General features: G+C 33.9%; 1 protein-coding gene across 10 annotated transcripts in view; it reads right to left on the bottom strand.

Annotated features, from left to right (window-relative positions):
- Window positions 1–19,082, bottom strand: part of DOCK7 (dedicator of cytokinesis 7) — a 246,694-nt gene that overhangs the window by 131,070 nt on the left and 96,542 nt on the right. For 9 of the 10 annotated variants that reach the window (XM_055235422.2, XM_055235423.2, XM_055235424.2 and 6 more), the window contains exons 15-18: window positions 9,585–9,702; window positions 6,262–6,332; window positions 2,215–2,353; window positions 616–717 (exon numbers count right to left, since the gene is read on the bottom strand). In XM_055235422.2, coding sequence (XP_055091397.1) covers window positions 616–717; window positions 2,215–2,353; window positions 6,262–6,332; window positions 9,585–9,702 — 430 coding nt within the window. Of the gene's footprint in view, window positions 1–615; window positions 718–2,214; window positions 2,354–6,261; window positions 6,333–7,175; window positions 7,950–9,584; window positions 9,703–19,082 lie in introns of those variants that run through there. The other variant, XM_055235426.2, reaches the window with a different exon arrangement.

Below are 19,082 nucleotides of genomic sequence, written 5' to 3'. Positions count from 1 at the left end.
TATTCAAAATCATTAAGAGACACTGACAACCATTGTGTTTCTCTCAAGAGGAACTCTGGTTTATGAAAGGTGGCTATTGATTCTTGATTGAGATTTGTCCAATATTTGTGTTACAAGTCTTTCAAAACACATATGTAATCATCAAAGTTGCCAATATCTCTTGTATTACAGGTTCACAGCTACTTTGTTTTCATTCACATGATCTTCAATTACAAAAAGATTCTAAAAAATTAATTTAAATCTGTTTTTCTTCCTCCAGTCTTTTAGCGAAATGTTGTCTACTAAAAAAAAAAAGAAATATTCATTTATTTAAAGAAGTTTCTCAAGTTACAGTATGAAAAATCTCCAAAATGATCTTTTGAGTTTACATTCCATGTATTATTTTGGTTTTAAAATGAGGATATTTAAATTTAAAATTAAATTTAAATTTAAAAACAGGATAAAAGCTTTTAAGTTTTATGTAAAAGAATTTTAATCACGGGGGAAAATACTTTTCCTTCATTATCTATAAACTTTAAGTAGAAGAAACGGCAAGAGTTTGCTTGGTAAAAACATCTTTATAGTAAAAAACTCATTTCATTCAATCTGGAGAATGTCAACATGGGAGATACTGACCTCAGGAGACAGTACAGAATAAGCCTGTGGTGGTTTTTCCAATGAGACTGGCAAGCAAAACTGGCCAGTCTTCAACCGTCCGTTCTGAAGCATTGGTATCCACTTTTAAATGAAAAGAAAACAATTTTATTTTAAATACGTTTGCTATAAAAATAATTACTTAGCATGTTTTAAGAACTTGGTACAAGCCAAATTTGTCTCATATCATCAAACATTAAAGGATTTAATTATATAAGTAATAATAATAATAGGCCTTCATAATCCCTCTAAAGAGAAGTTTCCCTAATGAAATTTCATTAAGGAGGATATCACCAAAACATTATTATTACTAACCATGCAATATTAAAATCTAGAGGCAAAAAGTTGGTCTTAGAAAAAAGCCATGAAGTAAATCTATTTTAAAACTGAGATAATCATTTCAATGTAAATAGTGAAAGAAATAATTCATTAGACAGGAATGTTAGAAACAAAAAGTATGATCATAAATTTATTTTCTTACAGTTAGAGCAAACCTCATGTCACAAACTGCAAGAGACAAAAATAATGAATCAAATGTTGGCTGTTCTCTTTTGGCTGAAAGCATAATTTTTCTGACAGAACTGTGTTATACCATGACGTCCTTCATCTTAGGTTTATCTTTGCAATTCAATCATAGTAATTTTTTTTTTTTTTTTTTTTTTTTTTTTTTTTTTTTTTTTTTTTTTTTTTTTGAGACAGGGTCTCACTCTGTCGCCCAGGCCAGAGTGCAGTGGCATGATCTTGGCTCACTGCAACCTCTGCCTCCCAAGCTCAAGCAATCCTCCCATCTCAGCCTCCCTAGCAACTGGGATCACTGGTGCACGATACCACGACTAGCTAATTTTTGTATTTTTGGTAGAGATGGGGTTATGCCAAGCTGGAAAGCATAATTTTGAAAAATACTCAAGGGTTTTAATTTCTTCTCCAATAGTCTGTTTTACTCATTTTATATTAAAATCATTATCTGCTGAAGAGTCTATGAACCTATTATATTTATACTGCATTGTTGGGTATGCACCTGATAATCAGGACCAACACCCAAGTGTTTATACATGTTAGTTAAAAAATCAATTAATTACATTAGCTAATTACATTAGTGGGCATTTTCTTGTTATAATGGCTCTTCCTAATCAATGCAACTTCGTAACTGTGGGGAATCAGACAAGGAATATTCAAATAACAAGAAACAGGCCAGGCGCCATGGCTCACGCCTGTAATCCTAGCACTTTGGGAGGCCAAGGCAGGCAGATCACTTGAAGCCAAGAGTTTGAGACCAACCTGGCAAACATGGTGAAACCCCGTCTCTACTAAAAATACAAAAAAATTAGTTGGACATGGTGGCGGGCACCTGTAATCCCAGCTATTCAGGAGGCTGAGGCAGGAGAACTGCTTGAACCCAGGAAACGGAGGTTGCAGTGAGCCAAGATCACGCTATTGTACTCCAGCCTGGGAGACAGAGACTCTGTCTCAAAAAAACAAAAAACAAAAAACAAAACACAAATAACAAGAAATATCAATTATTTCTTAAATATCACCATTATTTTAGCTCTTTGATCTAAATATTCAACCAAAAGGACTTACTGTATATCCAACTGGTGTTTCAAGAGGAGTATTTTGTTTTTGTTGACAACTAACATGATAAAAAGTAAAAAGCAAGTGATGATGGTCAGTTAAAGCAGCAGGAAGCTTAACCTTGATTTCTTCATGAAAATCAGGAGACCTTCATACAAAAAAAAAATCAACAGTCAGTAATTTGTTCAAAATAAATAATGTATTTGTATGTTTGAATAATTTTAAAATTTTAAGATTCATGTTTTCATGTTTAATTTTTCCTCTAGTCCAAAATATTTTTCTTTATCCCCAATCTCTAAATAGCTAAATCTTACTTCCATATAAGACAGCTGCCACTGTTTCTGAAATTTCTCATCCCATTTTTCTTAATGGGCTGAGTAATCCTACTATTTAAAAGTTCATTAATAATCACCACCTTGATCCTGAGATCTCCATTAGATTGGAAGCTGCATAAAAGAGGACACTAAGGTAAGGAGTTCTCTATTTATGAGCCAATTCTGATAAACATTACATAAAACATTTTTCCTTCATAGGAGAATGCTTTCATATTAAAACTAATGTTTACCATCCTTTTGTAAAAAAAAGTGGGAAAAAAAGGCATCTTTAGACAACTAAGTATCAAAATATCACATTGGAGGCCAGGTGTAGTGGCTCACACCTGTAATCCCAGCACTTTGGGAGGCTGTGGCGTCAGGATCACTTGGAGTCAGGAGTTTGAGACCAGTCTGCACAACATAGCCAGACTCGTCCCTACAAAAAATTAAAAAAAAAAAAAAAAAAAAAAAAAAAAAAAGTCCTAGCTACTTGGGAGGCCAAGATGAGAGGATCACTTGAGTCCAGGAGTTCAAGGCTGCAGTGAGCTATGATCCTGTCACTGCACTCCCGCCTAGGTGACAGAGTGAGACCAAAAAAAAAAAAGATCAAGTTTTGCTCTATAGACTGTCTTATATCAACCATCTCATTGTTGAAGAAATAAAAAAAGCTACCTAAATCCTAAATATGGACTAGAATTGACCGCTAAAACAAACAAAAAAACCAGTAAAATCAGGAAACGCCCACAAACTGCATTTGCCTCAGTTTAGAAGCGCTTCCAGACTCTTAAGAATATATCAAATATCTTGTTTGACCAAACCAATGACACTTTCTTCTCAATATTCACTAAGAATAATCCCAAGAGGGTGCTTTTATAGAAAAGCATGGCTGCTATTCATAACAAAAAGGGATAAAACCTTAGCATCCCAACCTTCCATATTCAGTGAGTATCTCTCAGAATTATATTCAACAAAAATGCAACCAAACCATATTGCTCCAACTATCTTTAAAGCGAGGTCTGTCCCACCAATCAGGTTTTCTTCCTTAGATGTTAATAGGTCAAATATCCTTCCATCTCAAATAAGCCTCAAAAACATTAACAGGTATAGACTTGAACACAGGAATATTAAGTAGAACAAGGCTTTTGATAATAAACAAGAAAGATACCTAATGCTAGCCATCTGAGAACTTGATGACTTTGGTAAAAAAAAATAAGACACTAGGCATCTTATTACTAATCCCACCAATCACCACTGAATTATGAGAAAGTTGAGTTTACCAACAATGTCAGATGGCATGGTCATTTTAATTCCACTAATGCTGAGAACAAAAATAAAGACCTAGCAATAAAATGGGATAATTTTTAGAAATTACTATCTTCTTTATCAATATATTTCCTGGTATTCAGTGTTTTAGTTCACTTCTGTCCTAAAAATCACGTAATGTGAAGACTTTTGTTGAAAATTAAATATCTAAGACAGTTATTCATTCAATAAGTAGGTTTAATTGCCCACCTTTGGCTAAACATTGCATTACTTTTGTGGTGGTTTTAAAGATGAACATTAAAAACAAATTACCCTCAAAAAGTAGGCAACTTAGTAGGAATATAAGTAAGACACACATATATCAACAGCTATGCTATAAAACAGGGGTTGGCAAACTATGGCCTATGAGCTAAAAATAGTTCACTGCATGGTTTTGTATAGCCTGCAAACTAAGAATGGTTTTTACATTTTTAAATGATTGGGGGTAAAAAAGAATATTTCACAACATGTGAAAGTTATATGAAATTCAAATTTCAATGTCCATAAATAAAGCTTTATTGGAACACAGCTACACCCATTTACTTGTAACTTTACTGTCTATGGCTGTTTTTGCACTATAATGGCATAGGTGAATGGCTGCAAGAGAGACCATATAACCACAGGCCTAAAATATATACCATCCAGTCCTTTGTAGAAAATGTTTGCCGACCCCTGGTATACAGCATATAGGGTTATGTGCTTCAAAAACATAGCTGAACAGATTACTTCAAGTTTGAGATCAGGGAATTGTAACTTAGGAGGTAATATTTGATATGGACCTTGAAGAATGAGTAGGAGTGCAATAAATAAAGGGATTTGGTATTATAATAGAAAAAAAACCAAGACTGGCCCAGAAACAGGACAGCATAGGTTATGTCTAGTAATAAAGCATAAAGGAAATCAGCAAGACTTAACAGATGATTGAATATTAGAGAAGAGGAAAGACAAAGATGTCTTAAATTTTGCGCCCGAGTAACTGGAAAAATGGTGGTACCGTTAATAAAAATGGAGAGTAAGAAAGACATAGGGTCAGGACAAAAGTCAGGGATAGATACATGAACACAGAGAAGACAGCAGGGCATCCAAATGAGTATGTCCAATAGGCCACTAAAAATACATATCTGTACTTCAGAAGGAAGGTTTTACTAAAAATAGAGTTGGAAACAATCCACATAAATATTAAAGCAGTAGCATTTTCACTGAATGTAACTCTGAGAGATACATGTACGATTATTTAAGAAAACAATACATTAAGAATGAGGGTTAAGGACAAAACTTTAGTGTTTTGTGTGGAATGCCTTACACTTATGGGAAAAAGAATACCACAGAAAAAAAAAGAAGTGTTCAAAGAGGTAGAAGGAAGCCCAAGACAAGGCCACAATATAAAGATAAGAAAGAAGAAAGTTTTAAGAAGTGCAAGGAAAATACATACTATACAACAGCACTGAGAAAGGATTGCTGTGTCTTTAAGTATGGAAACAGAAGCTTTTTTTTGAGAATAAGAGACAGAGCCAATGAAGCAGGAGACTAATGCTGCAAGAAACGGGATACATGATTGACTTATATTCTGGAAGAGGTTAAAAGGATCATTTGAAAGCAGAGGTGAAAAGATTCACATTTAACAGGGAGTAGGCCATTACTCCCCTTGAAACAGAAGGAAAGGCAAATCAGTATAGAGAATTTGAGATGAAGAGTAGAGAAGTTGATGGACCATCTCAAGTTGGATAGTCTTAATAAATAGGAATGCTGAGAGTAAAGCACACAGAAAAGAAGTAGGAGCTAGAAGAAACTCCTGTAGCTACTGCTAAATGAAGGCAAAGTGTTAAAACCATGACAATAAGATTATAAAAGAGCTGTGGGGCCAAAAAAAAAAAAAGATAAAATGAATTGCTATAGCCCTATCATATGATACAATAACATCAATTTGTGATTGTCTGATTAGTACAATTTTGTGATTTTTCTCCAACAGTATTCAATAATCCCCCCAAAAGAAAGCAGAAATTAAAGGTTATCCAAAGTTAGCAATTTCCCAAGGAAGAAAAATGACAAGTCACTAAATCAAAGAATTAATGGATACTGGTAACATCACCAATTTAACTGACTAATGTGTTCAAGCTTAGTAAAGGGTTAAGTTACTACAAAGTGTCAGGTGGAAATAACTGGGAAAGACCAAAGGACCAGCGGCCACAATGATAATAACAATATAATAAAAATGAAAGGATCAGAGAATTCGATAGAAAAGATGTTTTGTGTACAAAGTCATATTTGGGATGTCAATAGAGAATGGCTGTGCATCCACAGGTTGAAAATTATAACTTTGATGTCAGCCTTGAATTTGGCACATTTAGTGCAGCAAAGCATTTGGTAAACACACTAATGTGAGTGCTAACAATGCCACTGAGAAGTGAGTAACTTTGAAAGAAATATTTGAATTCAGTACCTGTTATGATATACTACGGCTGTATAGGCTTCCTTTGAAAATTCTGAACAGCTAGATTTACCAAAGATTACCTGAAACAAATAACAGCATGTTGAAACTTTGTTGTAGTAAATGCTGGATGTTTCATATCTATGTAAGAATTTGTCTGATTTAATAACTATTTGAGAAAAATGGGCAAAATCAGCCCAATGAAGAACAATGTGCCTACTGACGTTCATCAAAAAGTTCAATTGCTTAACTATAAGTTTCTTTTCAACAACAGACCCATCTGACATTTAAATATTTCAAAAGTTTCTATCAATTTTATTTATATCTACTGGGAAATTAGATACATTTCTTTTCTTTTTCTTAAAGAAGATGAAGAATTCACTTTTAAATCAGATGTAGCATATTATTTGGAACTTATATAAGAAATATAAATAGTGGCATAAACCTACTATACAAATTGTTGGCTTCAACACTAAAACAGCAGAGTCATTCTGAAAGTCAAATATAAATTATATATGATATCAGAAATCCTATTTTAGGTCAAGCTATGTATCCTTTGCTTTTAATATTTCCTTCAAGGTACTCTACAATAGAGGAGGAGCTCCATTCTTATATTTTTGCATATATATATTTTTTAATCCACCACATTAAAAAGAATACAATATTACTTTTGGAATAACTTTATAGGTAAAGTAATTCAGCCTTGTATATCTGTCTCTTGACTTCTGGAGTAATAACAGGAATACTGTGGTTAATTAGAGCAGCTGATTAGATAAACGGCTCAATGTCAAGGTTATAGCTCTAATTCCTATGTGAGACAGACTTGCAGTGTTATCTAGCCAGAGATTAAACTTTTAAAGTCTGTATAGCCATTTTACATATGCATGAATAGATATGTGAACATGTCAGACAATTCCATCCACACAACTGGTAAAACAACTCAAAGTTTATTATTTATACAAACAGATTAATTGGCGTCATCCTTAATTAGAAGGGCATATTAGCAGGTATTTCTGTTTCTTTTTGCAACATTTCAAGCAGGCTCTTTTATTTTAAGGGTTTGTACAAGTGTAGTAATTATGACTTTCCTAAGATATATATTATTTCATCAATTTACAAATACCTTAGTATGTTTTCATAAATTATTCCTGTGCCAGAATTATGAAGTTTACAATTTCATCATGTCAATATTACATTATCAAAAAGTTATCTTAGGACCCATCTAAACAGCCCTTTTTTTAAAAAAGGCAAACACAGTATGTCTATGTTTATATACTCTTTCAAATCAGCCATTTCATACATAAAAACATTGTATTTTCATATGACTAATAACACACAAGTAAAGAAATGCAATACCTTTTTTCCCTCTGAGAAGCTATCACTTTTCACAAAATAACTTGTTTATTTTCATAATATGACATAAAGCAGACAGTGTTCCTTTTTTGACCATTTGACATGTACTTTTAATCATTCAGCAATATGGATTGAGAATTATTTATCCAAAAATGTGATAGGAGTCAAGATATAGATATGAGTAAGACATCGTCCCTGCCCTCAAGGAGCTCACAATCTAATGGGCAAAATTAAGAAATATAGAATCATCAAGTGATAAAGTCCCATGAAAGAAGTGAGAAGATGCTATGGTAGCACCAAAGAGGGAGTGGTCTAACTGTCAGTATAGGATGGGTACAGCTGGGGCTCTGTAGAGGAGGCCACATATATGATAAGACAAGGAAGAGTTTGTTAGGTAAACAATAAAAAATAGATTATTCTACATATACATTTGTCATATGCTCAAATTCATATGGCAACTCACACATACGCTGACCAAGAATCTATTTTCACAATCTAGTATCTTTTCATCAACTATCGTAGTACATTCATTCCTTCAGCAGAAATGAACTAGTATAAAACATGAAATGTGAATTCCAAACCTCAAAAATAAATTCTACATTTATTCAACAAATATTTATTCAGTATGTATTATATGCAATAATCTGAAAAAAATGCCATAGGAGAATACAAAGATGAATAATTTGTGCTCACTGTTGTCAAGGATATCTACAAATGTTGATGTAACTGAGGCAATAGGGTAGAAAAAAATGTATCTTTCCTAGTATGTGGAAAATCAGAAGAACTTCATTAAAAGATGTACATGGAAGGATAAAATAAGACTATTAACAATGCACCTATTCTTAGCTCATTTTCATCCCACTAGGGTTCTCAGAGGTTGAGCATCTATAGCAACAGCATATTTCTATTCCATATATTACTGACTTCAGCTGAGCCAAAAATTCTCTCTCATGAAACCTGCATTTATTAGTGTCGCACAAATCCTGAATGACAATTTGGACAGTTAAGAATCTCTAGTCTGGTCTCAATCTACTATTTCTGATTTTTCTTCCAGTGCTCTGGTTCACTGGCAACTCACCACTGTCATTACTGTTCACAGGCATTCCCCAACTTGAAATGCTTTCCTTTCCCGCTCTCCAAACACACTGCTATTAACATTTTAATGACCTTTGGTTTCAGCACAAAAGTATCTCTTCCATGAGATGCCTGTTACCTCAGTAAGGCATTCTCTCCCACCTCTGAATGCCTACCTATTCCTTTGAATCCCTATACCAATCATCTAATAATTAGCACATAGCTTGATTCTCAACATTGTCTGCAAAATGTAATCCCTGGTGAGACTTAAAAATACTGAAACCTTGTCCAATCCCCAGAGATTATGATTTAATTTAAATGAGAGTCAGCCTGAGCACTGGTATTTTGAAAAGCTTCCCAGGTGAATCTAACGTGCAGCCAAGATTGAGAACTAATGCCAGAGTTTGTCAACCAAGGTGGGAAAAGCCACACATATGAAAATCACCCGCGGAGCATTTTCAAACTATAACATAGCCTCATATACCACACATCACTTCCCAACTCCTTAGCTGGCCTTACATTCTAAAGGGAGTTGAGGAGAATAAGAATCATAGATGCCAAAAGTACAGAAAAGATATCTCTATTTTGATAGAGTTCTCTAGGTAATATCGATCTAACCCTCTTTTGAAAACCACTACTTTAGATTTATATGTATTCATTTTATATCCTCTGGATTACAAGTCTTATTCATCTTTGTATTTCTAGGAGTGCCTAACATATACCAAGTCTTCAAAAATAAGTTAGTCTTTAAGTAATGTCACTACTATCTATACCTAAAGTAATGCAGTTAGAAATTTGGTTTAAAAGATCACATTAATTTCCAGGTTGGAGCTGCCAACCAAAAAGAAAGAAAAAAGTCTATTTGAACTTTATACAAACAATTAGAAAAGTAAAAGAACATTTCTTACCGGCATGGCATTGCTTGGATCCTCTCCATACATAAACTGGACTTTCACTGTTATATTTCTAGCAGAACCTTGACGATTGGCAAAATTAAGACTCTGAGGGTATATGTAGAGAAGATTTCTGTGAAAGCAACAGTATAGATGATAGTAAATATATACCTAAGAAACACTATGTATCACTCACAAAATACCACAAGTGAGCAAATACTGAATTACTGATATTGGCTAGCAATTATGTTAAGTATTTTCACATGTGATGTTTTATTTGTTCCTGAGAGCAATCATTCAAATACACAGCAATCAAACATGTCCCAATTTTGCAGATAAATTGAGATTCAGAAAAGTTAACTGATTTTTGCATATAACCAAGTGAGTGACAAAGCTGAAATCAGAGTACAGGTCAGTCAGACTTCAAAACTCATTATCTTCACTCTACAAGAGGCTTCTGGAATAAATGAATATGGACTGACACATTATTAAGTTAAAAAAATAGTTCTAATACTATCTTAGTTCCTCCAAGCACATATAAATAGGATGACATTTATAAATGTGGCTTTTGTATAAATGTGATTAAGAATTTAAGAGGTATAATATTCCACATTATTTTTCAAAAACACATTACAATATGATGGGTATAATAGAGTTAGGTAGTTACTACAAAACAATAGCATCCTAATTTGCATTTATTTGAATTCTTGTCCAGCTTATAATCTCTATCATAGACAAACTTTAATAGTCCTTGCTGCCAACACACAGAAGAGAAATAATTCAAGACACCAAAGAGCTAAAAAAAAAAAAAAAAAAAAAATCAAGAGTTACTTTACCTGAAGACTAGTGTTTAGAGACAATGAACAAGACGTTGAGTATAATAGAACCTTGCTAATCAACTGCTGGGGCAATGAAAACAGGTCTAAATTTTCTGAAGAGTGGTAGGGCAATATAGAAATTTTAAATGAACATAACACTTTGACCCAACAAACACACCTCTAACCTAAGGAGAAAACTGTACACATGTACAAATGATTGTGTTCAAAGTAATTCATTACAACATTTTTCATAAGAGAATGATTACACAAAATTATAAAGAAACACAATGTTCATTAGTACTGAGTTGGTTAATTAAGATACATTAATAAGAAGGAATATCATGTGTCCCCAAACAATGTACAGCCATATTTATTGATGTGGAAAGAGATACCTAGCATGTTGAATGGAATATACAGTGGAGAAGAAGCAGGTTCCAGAGGAGGATGTATAGTGGCATTACCCTATTTGTGGAAAACTCTGTATGGGGGTGTGGGGGAAGGTAGAGAGAGAGAATGGATAAAATTATATTTCTAAAAACTAATAATGATGGCTGGGCTTGAGTGTGTTTTAGTTAATAGTAATGGTTTTCTTTTTTTTATACTTTATTTAAAATTTTACAGTGAAAATATATGATCTTTACAATTAGAAAAAGCAATAAAGTAATTGCCATGCCAGAGGATGGGAATGTCTTTGACAATAAGCACACCAACTAGAAGTACTGAAAAAAGAAGAATCAGTTGTGCTCAAAATAGTCAAAACATGTAAAAGGCAAATATAGAACTGTTATGACTGGTCAGCTTGTTAGTCTAAAAAACTTAAGATCAAAGATGACTATGACTGACCAACCACTGAAATCATCCAGTGAAATTTATAAAGAAAACATTTGCTGATTGCTCCAACAAATGTCAGGCATTGTGCTGGCACTTGAAAAATAAATAGGAAGATTAAGAAGCCATTCCCTGGTCTTGAGGAACATAGTACAATGGGATAAAAACACCTATACACAGACCACTTCAAAACAACACAGTGTTAAAAGACAGGCATGCAGAAGTCCCATAGGAGGAAAAAATAGGTACCTAGCTGTCTGTGGGGAAGTCTTTTCATTTATAAGTCCCCCATCTTTTCTAGCCTTGTGATTTATCTGTTGAAGAAAGTGAATAGTTTTCTCTGTAGATTTTCCAGAGCCTAGATTTTACTGATTGCACCCCTGTAGTGTCATTTGAGATGTTGTTCTGCGGTTTTTGTAAATTGAGAATTGAATCTAGAGCCTTAGTCATATTTAGGTTAGAATTTTTTTCAGGAAGATCACTTTATAAAGGATAATGTGTTATTTTTTCAGGAAATGTTTGGCTGCTTCCTTCCGTGAAATTAGTAGACGATAATCAATGTCTAAATCCATTATTTTTTTAATTTTTAAAATTTATTACTTTTTTTAAGAGACAAGGTCTCACTCTGTTGCTCAGGCTGAAGTGCAGTGGTACAATCATACCTCACTGCAGCCTTGAACTCCTGGCCTAAAATGATCCTTCTGCCTCAGCCTCCTATGTAGCTGGGACTACAGGCACGTGCCATCACACTGGGCTGATTTTTCTATTTTTTTGTAGAGATGGAGTCATACTATCTTGCCCAGGCTGGTCTTAAACTCCTGGGCTCAAGTGATTCTCCCATCTTGGCCTCCCAAAATGCTGGGATTACAGGCACAAGCCACAGTCCCCAGCCCACCTATATCCATTAATTAATTAAGGTTGCCAAACAGTAATATTCTGTCATTTCTTTTTAATTTTGCATCTGGAGTACATTTATGAAGAGTGCTTTCCCTCATCTACTATTTGCTTTGCCAGCGAACCATTATATGAGAGGCAGGAATAAATACTTGATTCTTTCCCATTATCTGCCAGTTTGCAAAATAATAAATTGGTGCACTACAATCCTCCAAAAATGATCAATTACATCGTATTTTTTAGCATCATTTATAAACTCATGGATGAAATATATTTGATGAGTCTCAGTATATTAGAGTTATTATTCTTATGGATGATTAAATTGTCCCATCTTTGGCAAATGAAAAAAACAATGCAAGCTGGTTTTTGATTCAATCATAGTAGTCTGTGACAATTTTCTGTTATGACAAGACATTCTAGACTCTTCTTATTTTTTTTTTCCCCCAGACCTGGAGTCAGTCATTTTACCAAGAAGCTGTAGTTTTCTTAAGAAATATTTTTTTCAAACCACAACGTGAGCATTCATTGTGGACTGGTCACTGTTTCTAGACGATTTAAGTACAAAGAGTTGGGGAGAAATGCTTCTAACAAAAAAAAAAGTATCCAGACTTCATACTGATATTTCCAACTCAAATTCAGGACTATAAGGTTTTTACTTAATCTTTTCTGTCTTGTATCTATACATCATTTTTCCCAAGCTGAGAGTTATTCTCAAGGACACCAACTGTGAAAGAATTAAAAGTATATCATTTAATGGCGTGAACCCGGGAGGCAGAGCTTGCAGTGAGCCGAGATCACGCCTCCACTGCACTCCAGCCTGGGTGACAGAGCAAGACTCCATCTCAAAAAAAAAAAAAAACAGTATATCATTTAATTACTCATCTGTGTTGTTCTAAGAATGGCATCTTAAGGAATTCCAAGATTCTATGTTCAGACAGAGACAGACAAGTCTGCAAAGAAGACCGAAAAGGCACCCATCCAGAAGACAAAACCACAAGAGTACAATGACATGGAAACCAAAGGAAGGAAATATAAGAAAAATGAAATAATTAAATATTTAATGCTACTCAAGAGCCAAGTTAGGCAAGTACTGAAAAAATTCAACAGGATTTAGCAAAATGAAAGTCACTGATAATCTCAGGCTGCAAATAGATAAAAGTAGGGTCAGGAATAAAAAGGAGGTAAGAAAATAAAATGAAATTCTTAAAAGTAGCTGCGAAGGGAAAAAAGATAATGCAATAATTGGAGACAGACTATGGGAATTTTGGAAGTCTTTTAAAATAAGAAAGGTTTGATCTTGATTACATCCTTTGAAAATAATTTAGTTAAGACAGAGTCTGTATATACTAGAACAAGAATGTGAGATTCCTGAGGAGATGGTGGGAAAGAACAGAATCCAAAGCACATGATGATATATTAACCTGAAGTATATCTATAATTCCTCATCGTAATGTTTATTGAGTATCCAGTGTGATAGGTACTGAGAATACAGAGATAAAAGATGAAGTCCTTAGCTTCATAGAACTCGTGGTCTAGAAGGGAAATCAGACAAGCAAATAATGATAATAATGTAGTATGATAAATGCTGTGAACACAGAATCACATTGCAGCCAGACAAGGACCTGGGATTAAAGAATCTGCCCACAAAGCACATGAACAGACACTTCTCAAAAGAAGACACATATGCAGCCAACAAGCACATGAAAAAAAAGCTCAACATCACTGATCATGAGAGAAATGCAACTCAAAACCACAATAAGATACCATCTCACACCAGTCAGAATGGCTATTATCAAAAAGTAAAAAAGTAATAACAGATGCTGGTGAGGTAGTGGAGAAAAGGGAACACTTACACACTGTTGGTGGGAGTCTAAGTTAGTTTAACCATTGTAGAAAGCAGTATGGTGATTCCTCAAAGAGCAAAAAGCAAAACTACCATTCGACCCAGCAATCCCATTACTGTGTATATACCCAGAGGAATATAAATCATGCTACTATAAAGACGTATGCATGTGAATGTTCATTGCAGCACTATTCACAATAGCAAAGACATGGAATCAACCTAAAAGCCCATCAATGACAGACTGGATAAAGAAATAAAGTAAATGTGGTACATATACACAGGGAATACCATGCAGCCATAAAAAAGAACAAGATCATGTCTTGCAAAAACGTGGATGGAGCTGGGAACCATTATCCTTAGCAAACTAATGCAGGAAGAGAAAACCAAATACCGCATGTTCTCACTTAGAAGTTATAGCTAAATGATAGGAACTTATGAACACAAAGAAGGAAACAACAGACACAGGGGTCTACTTGAGAAGGGAGGGTGGGGGAGAGAGAGGAGCAGAAAAGATAACTATTGGGTACTGGGCTTAATACCTGAGTGATGAAAGAATCTGTACAACTAACCCCTGTAACACGAGTTTACCTAACAAACCTTCACATGTGTCCCCAAACCTAAAAGTTTAAAAAATGTATTAATCTACATTAAAAAATAAAAAAAATAAAAGAAAACTCAAAAAAATCTGCTCACAAATGTCGAGAAATTTCCAAATGAAATAGACATGCAAAACATACAGAAAAACAAACATGCCATGCATGCTTCCCTCTACCACACCCCACTCCCAAATTTCCACATTTGGATTACTACTATCTTTGCTTTGTGGGCATGGACATGACTGGCTACTTCCCATCTTTCAAATACAGGAAAGCCTCACCTTTACCCTTCCCCCATCACACCACTTTGTTACTTCATTCAGAACTCATAGAATCTATAATTATCTTGTTCATTTATGTATTACTTCTTATTTTTATATCTCCTCTAATACAGCCAAAATACATGAGGGCAGGGACCTTATCTATTTGTATAACTGCTCTATTACTAGTCCCTTAAATAGTGCCTCATATTTAATGAATAAATGAATGAATAGTACAGACAGCATTAAAAAATTTAGTTACTTAACACTTCTAGGAGTTTAGATTCCAGGTTAAATAGAAATTGAACACTATCTATAAACTACGTTTGATTTCCAATATAAGCAATATAATTTTAAACTCATCTCTGAAGGTGAAAGGCATGCAATTGAGTTCTGAATCCAAATTCTTTTCCATTTGACTACTAACTCCATTAATAAATTCCCAAATAAATCTAGTAAGTCTTTACTTTGCATTTAAAATTCTCCTTCAAAGAAATTTCAAATCAACAAGGTAAATTAATGAAAAATGTTGAGGTAGTTGACACTTTGCAGGAAAAAGATGAATTCATATTTCAATCTCTCATCAAAATAAATTACAGATTAATCAAAGGCTAAAATAATAAAAACCACAAAAATACTAGAAGAGCTTTAAAGAGACCAGATTTTATAGGTGAGAAAGGCATTTCTTAGCATAAGCCAGAACATTTATAAGATATAAATTTTAAAGCACCTATTAATACAGAGCAAGTGATACCATAAACACAGGTGGAAGAAACTGACAAATTGAAAAAATCTATTGTTTGTTACATATATAACAAAGAATTAGTATCCACAATATGTAAATAATTCCTAAAATTAGTCAGAAAGAGACAAAAAGAGGGTAACAAGGAGGGGAGCAAATTATATACATACCCAGATGATTTGCAAAGACGGCAACAGAGATGGCCAGCAAAACAAACTAGATATATACTTGTCTGTTAGATTTATCAATATTTTTTGCCTTTTTCATTAAAAGCATTTGTAAAAGGATATAGGAAAAGAGGAACTCTCATATACTCCTGGCAGGGATGTAAATTGGTACAACCCTTTTGAAGGACAATCTGACAAAAGCAATCGTAAGTTACAAGTCAACATCTATGAATGTATAAGAAAATATTTATATGCATACATCACCACCATAAAAGCATTTTCTATACATACTGTTTATAATTAGAAAATTGGAAACAAGTGATTAAAAGGGGGCTGATTAAATTAAGGTTCATCTATATAACATGATTATGCAGCTATTAAAAAGGATGTGGTAACTCTATAGACATTCATAGGAAAATAAATTTTAAAATACTAAGATCCTGAATGATACATATATCATGAGCTATTATATATAACAAGATCCCATTTGTGTTGTAAAAATTATGTTTAGTCATTCAAAGGGTCTGGTATGATAGACCCAAAATGTTAATAGAGTCAAGATTTTTATTTTTTATAGGTTTTTGAAATACCTGAATTTTCACAATAAGTACTTTGCACATTAAAAATCTTAGCTGGGCATGGTGGCTCACGTTCGTAATCCCAGCACTTTGGGAGGCCAAGGCAGGCAGATCGCCTGAGGTCAGGAGTTCGAGACCAGTCTGGCCAACATGGTGAAACCCCGTCTCTACTAAAAATACAAAAATTAGCCAGGCTTGGTTGGGGGTGCCTGTAATTCCAGATACTCAGGAGGCTGAGACAGGAGAATCGCTTGAACCCAGGAGGGGGAGGTTGCAGTGAGCTGAGATCACGACACTGCACTCCAGCCTGGGCAACAAAGAGCAAAACTCTGTCTCAAAAATAAATAAATAAAGAATCTTTACATGTCCAAAGATACGGCTGTTCAATTAAAAAATATATATGTATAAAACTTAACATGTTAATAGTGAACACACAAAATGGTAAGATAGATAAAATTATTCCTTCAAAGCTCACTTAACCTCTGGACCTACACTGTCCAAAAAGACGGTCTAATAAGACAATTGAGCACTTGATAGGTGAGTGGTTCTAACTGAGATATGTTATCAGTATAAAACATACAATAGGATCTTCCTATACAACATTAATTAAAAAACAAATTATCGTAGTTAAAAAGGAAAAAATTAGAGATACTATGTAAAAAAGAGCCAAAATACCTTGTATTTTATTTGAAAGTCATATCTCCATAAGATTACACAACCTGGTGTAGGATAAAGGACTTTGCTTTGCTTGGAATTTAAACAATTTAGGCTCTTAAATGTCCTAAAATTCTCTGTAGCTAAGAAATTTTTATATTGGTTCCTAGGAACTAGGAATCCTTAAATTAGGCCCTACATTTGCTTACAAGTTTCTTATTTTCCTTGGCATAAAATTTTTTAGTTTTTACATTACTGGTTATATTTGATCAGGGTTCTATTTAAATAGGCACAAGTTCAAGCAAAGATCAGATTCTGCTTTTAGCAGTATGTACTCAGACAGGAAGTATTAAAAGGCAGGCAGAAAATCCTTTATAAAATTACTACTTTCAACGCATTTTCCCATGTTGAAATGCTTCTGCAGTTTATAATTAGGCAAATTAATTATAATCAATAATGTTGTTCAAATTACTATAAGAAAAGAATTATACAGATATTTATACCAAGAGACAATATACTAGAAACCAAGACTACGTGACCATTACCTCTACTCTGTCAGTGTTATTTGTCAGAAATTGCACAAATTGTGCAAAAAGTGTTAGTATCCTAGTATAGTATCAAATATAGAAGGAAATAATTTCATAAAGCCTGTCTTCAGTACTAGTGCTCGGTTACTTCCATTAACTAAAAAAGGGGCTACTCTTCAAATTTCCTTCTCTAAAAAGAACGTACTATATCAAAAGGGGGTAACCACTACTACATATACATTCTGCACTTGGAAATCCCTATATGTTGATTTTATCATTCTCTTATTCATTCAATAAACATTGTTTCTACAATGTGTAAGGCATTACTGTACTAAAGCATTATAAGGAATATAAGTTAAAAACACATACAAATCTTGCCAATCAACAGCTTATAGTGTAATAGGGGAGAGAAGCTGGCCCATCTATATTCTCCCTCAACTAGCAAGTAGATGAAATATCAGGGTCAATAGTTATAAGCCACAAAAGCTGACAGCTTAATTAAAAGAAGTTTTGAAATATGTATTTCATGGCCAATAATTACAACGGTAACTTTTCTATTTAAAGAAGAAGAAAATTTGAATTTCTTCTCTAGCTCAACATACACTTTTATAATTCCATTACATGAACCAGAGTAAAAGGTAAGACGAAAATGAAGAATATTTTCTTACCCTTTGGGGTTCTATATTGGACACTTAAAAATCATACATAACCTAATCAAAAGACGTAATTCTTTAAAAATGTACAAGAGACCAAAACTCAGAAAATCTAGACTATAACAAAATTTCTCAATTTACATTATCTTAATATGCAATTAATTTTCACCAGTAAAATACTATAGTATGGGTACAAATGCATTGATGAGTTCTAATGATAAAAATGACTAATATATAATACTGTGTAGTGTTTATGATACATCAGGTAATGTTCTAAGTGCTCTGAAAATATAAACTTTTAATCTTTTATATGACCCTATAAAATAGGTGTTATTCTCACTGGACAGATGAGAAAACGGGTTCAGAGATGTGAAGTAATTTGACCAAAGGTCACAAAGCTGAAGAATATTGAATCCGGGATTCTGATTCAGGCAGTCTTGTTCCAGGATCATGGTCTTAACCACTATGGAATACTACCTCTACTGTCAACTATTATACCTAAAACCCTTAATCCTAAGTCATCAAAAGGAAGAGCCTCTATTTTATACAATGAAGAGGCATTTCTAAGAATAGAAATTTAGGGACGAGCACAGTGGCTTACTCCTTTAATATCAGCACTTTGAGAGGCTGATATGGGAGGTTCACTTGAAGTCAGGAGTTCGAGGTCAGCTTGGGTAACATAGTGAAACACGGTCTCTACAAAATACTTAAAAATTAGCTGGGCGTGGTGGCATGCATCTATAGTCTCAGCTACTTGGGAGGCAGAGGGAGGAGGCTCGCTTGAGCCCAGGAATTCGTGGCTATAGTGAGCTATGATCATGCCACTGCACTCCAGCCTGGACAACAGAGCAAGACCCTGTCTCTAAAAAAGAAAAGAAAAGAAATTTGGAAATGGTTTATTTTGTGTTAACAATTTATAATTTACACTGAAATTCATTACAATAAAACTCTTC

Source organism: Symphalangus syndactylus, chromosome 19 (assembly GCF_028878055.3).
Source record: "Symphalangus syndactylus isolate Jambi chromosome 19, NHGRI_mSymSyn1-v2.1_pri, whole genome shotgun sequence".
Lineage (NCBI taxonomy): Eukaryota > Metazoa > Chordata > Mammalia > Primates > Hylobatidae > Symphalangus > Symphalangus syndactylus.
The sequence above is the reverse complement of the archived record's forward strand: the minus strand, read 5'-3'. Positions and strand labels throughout refer to the sequence as shown.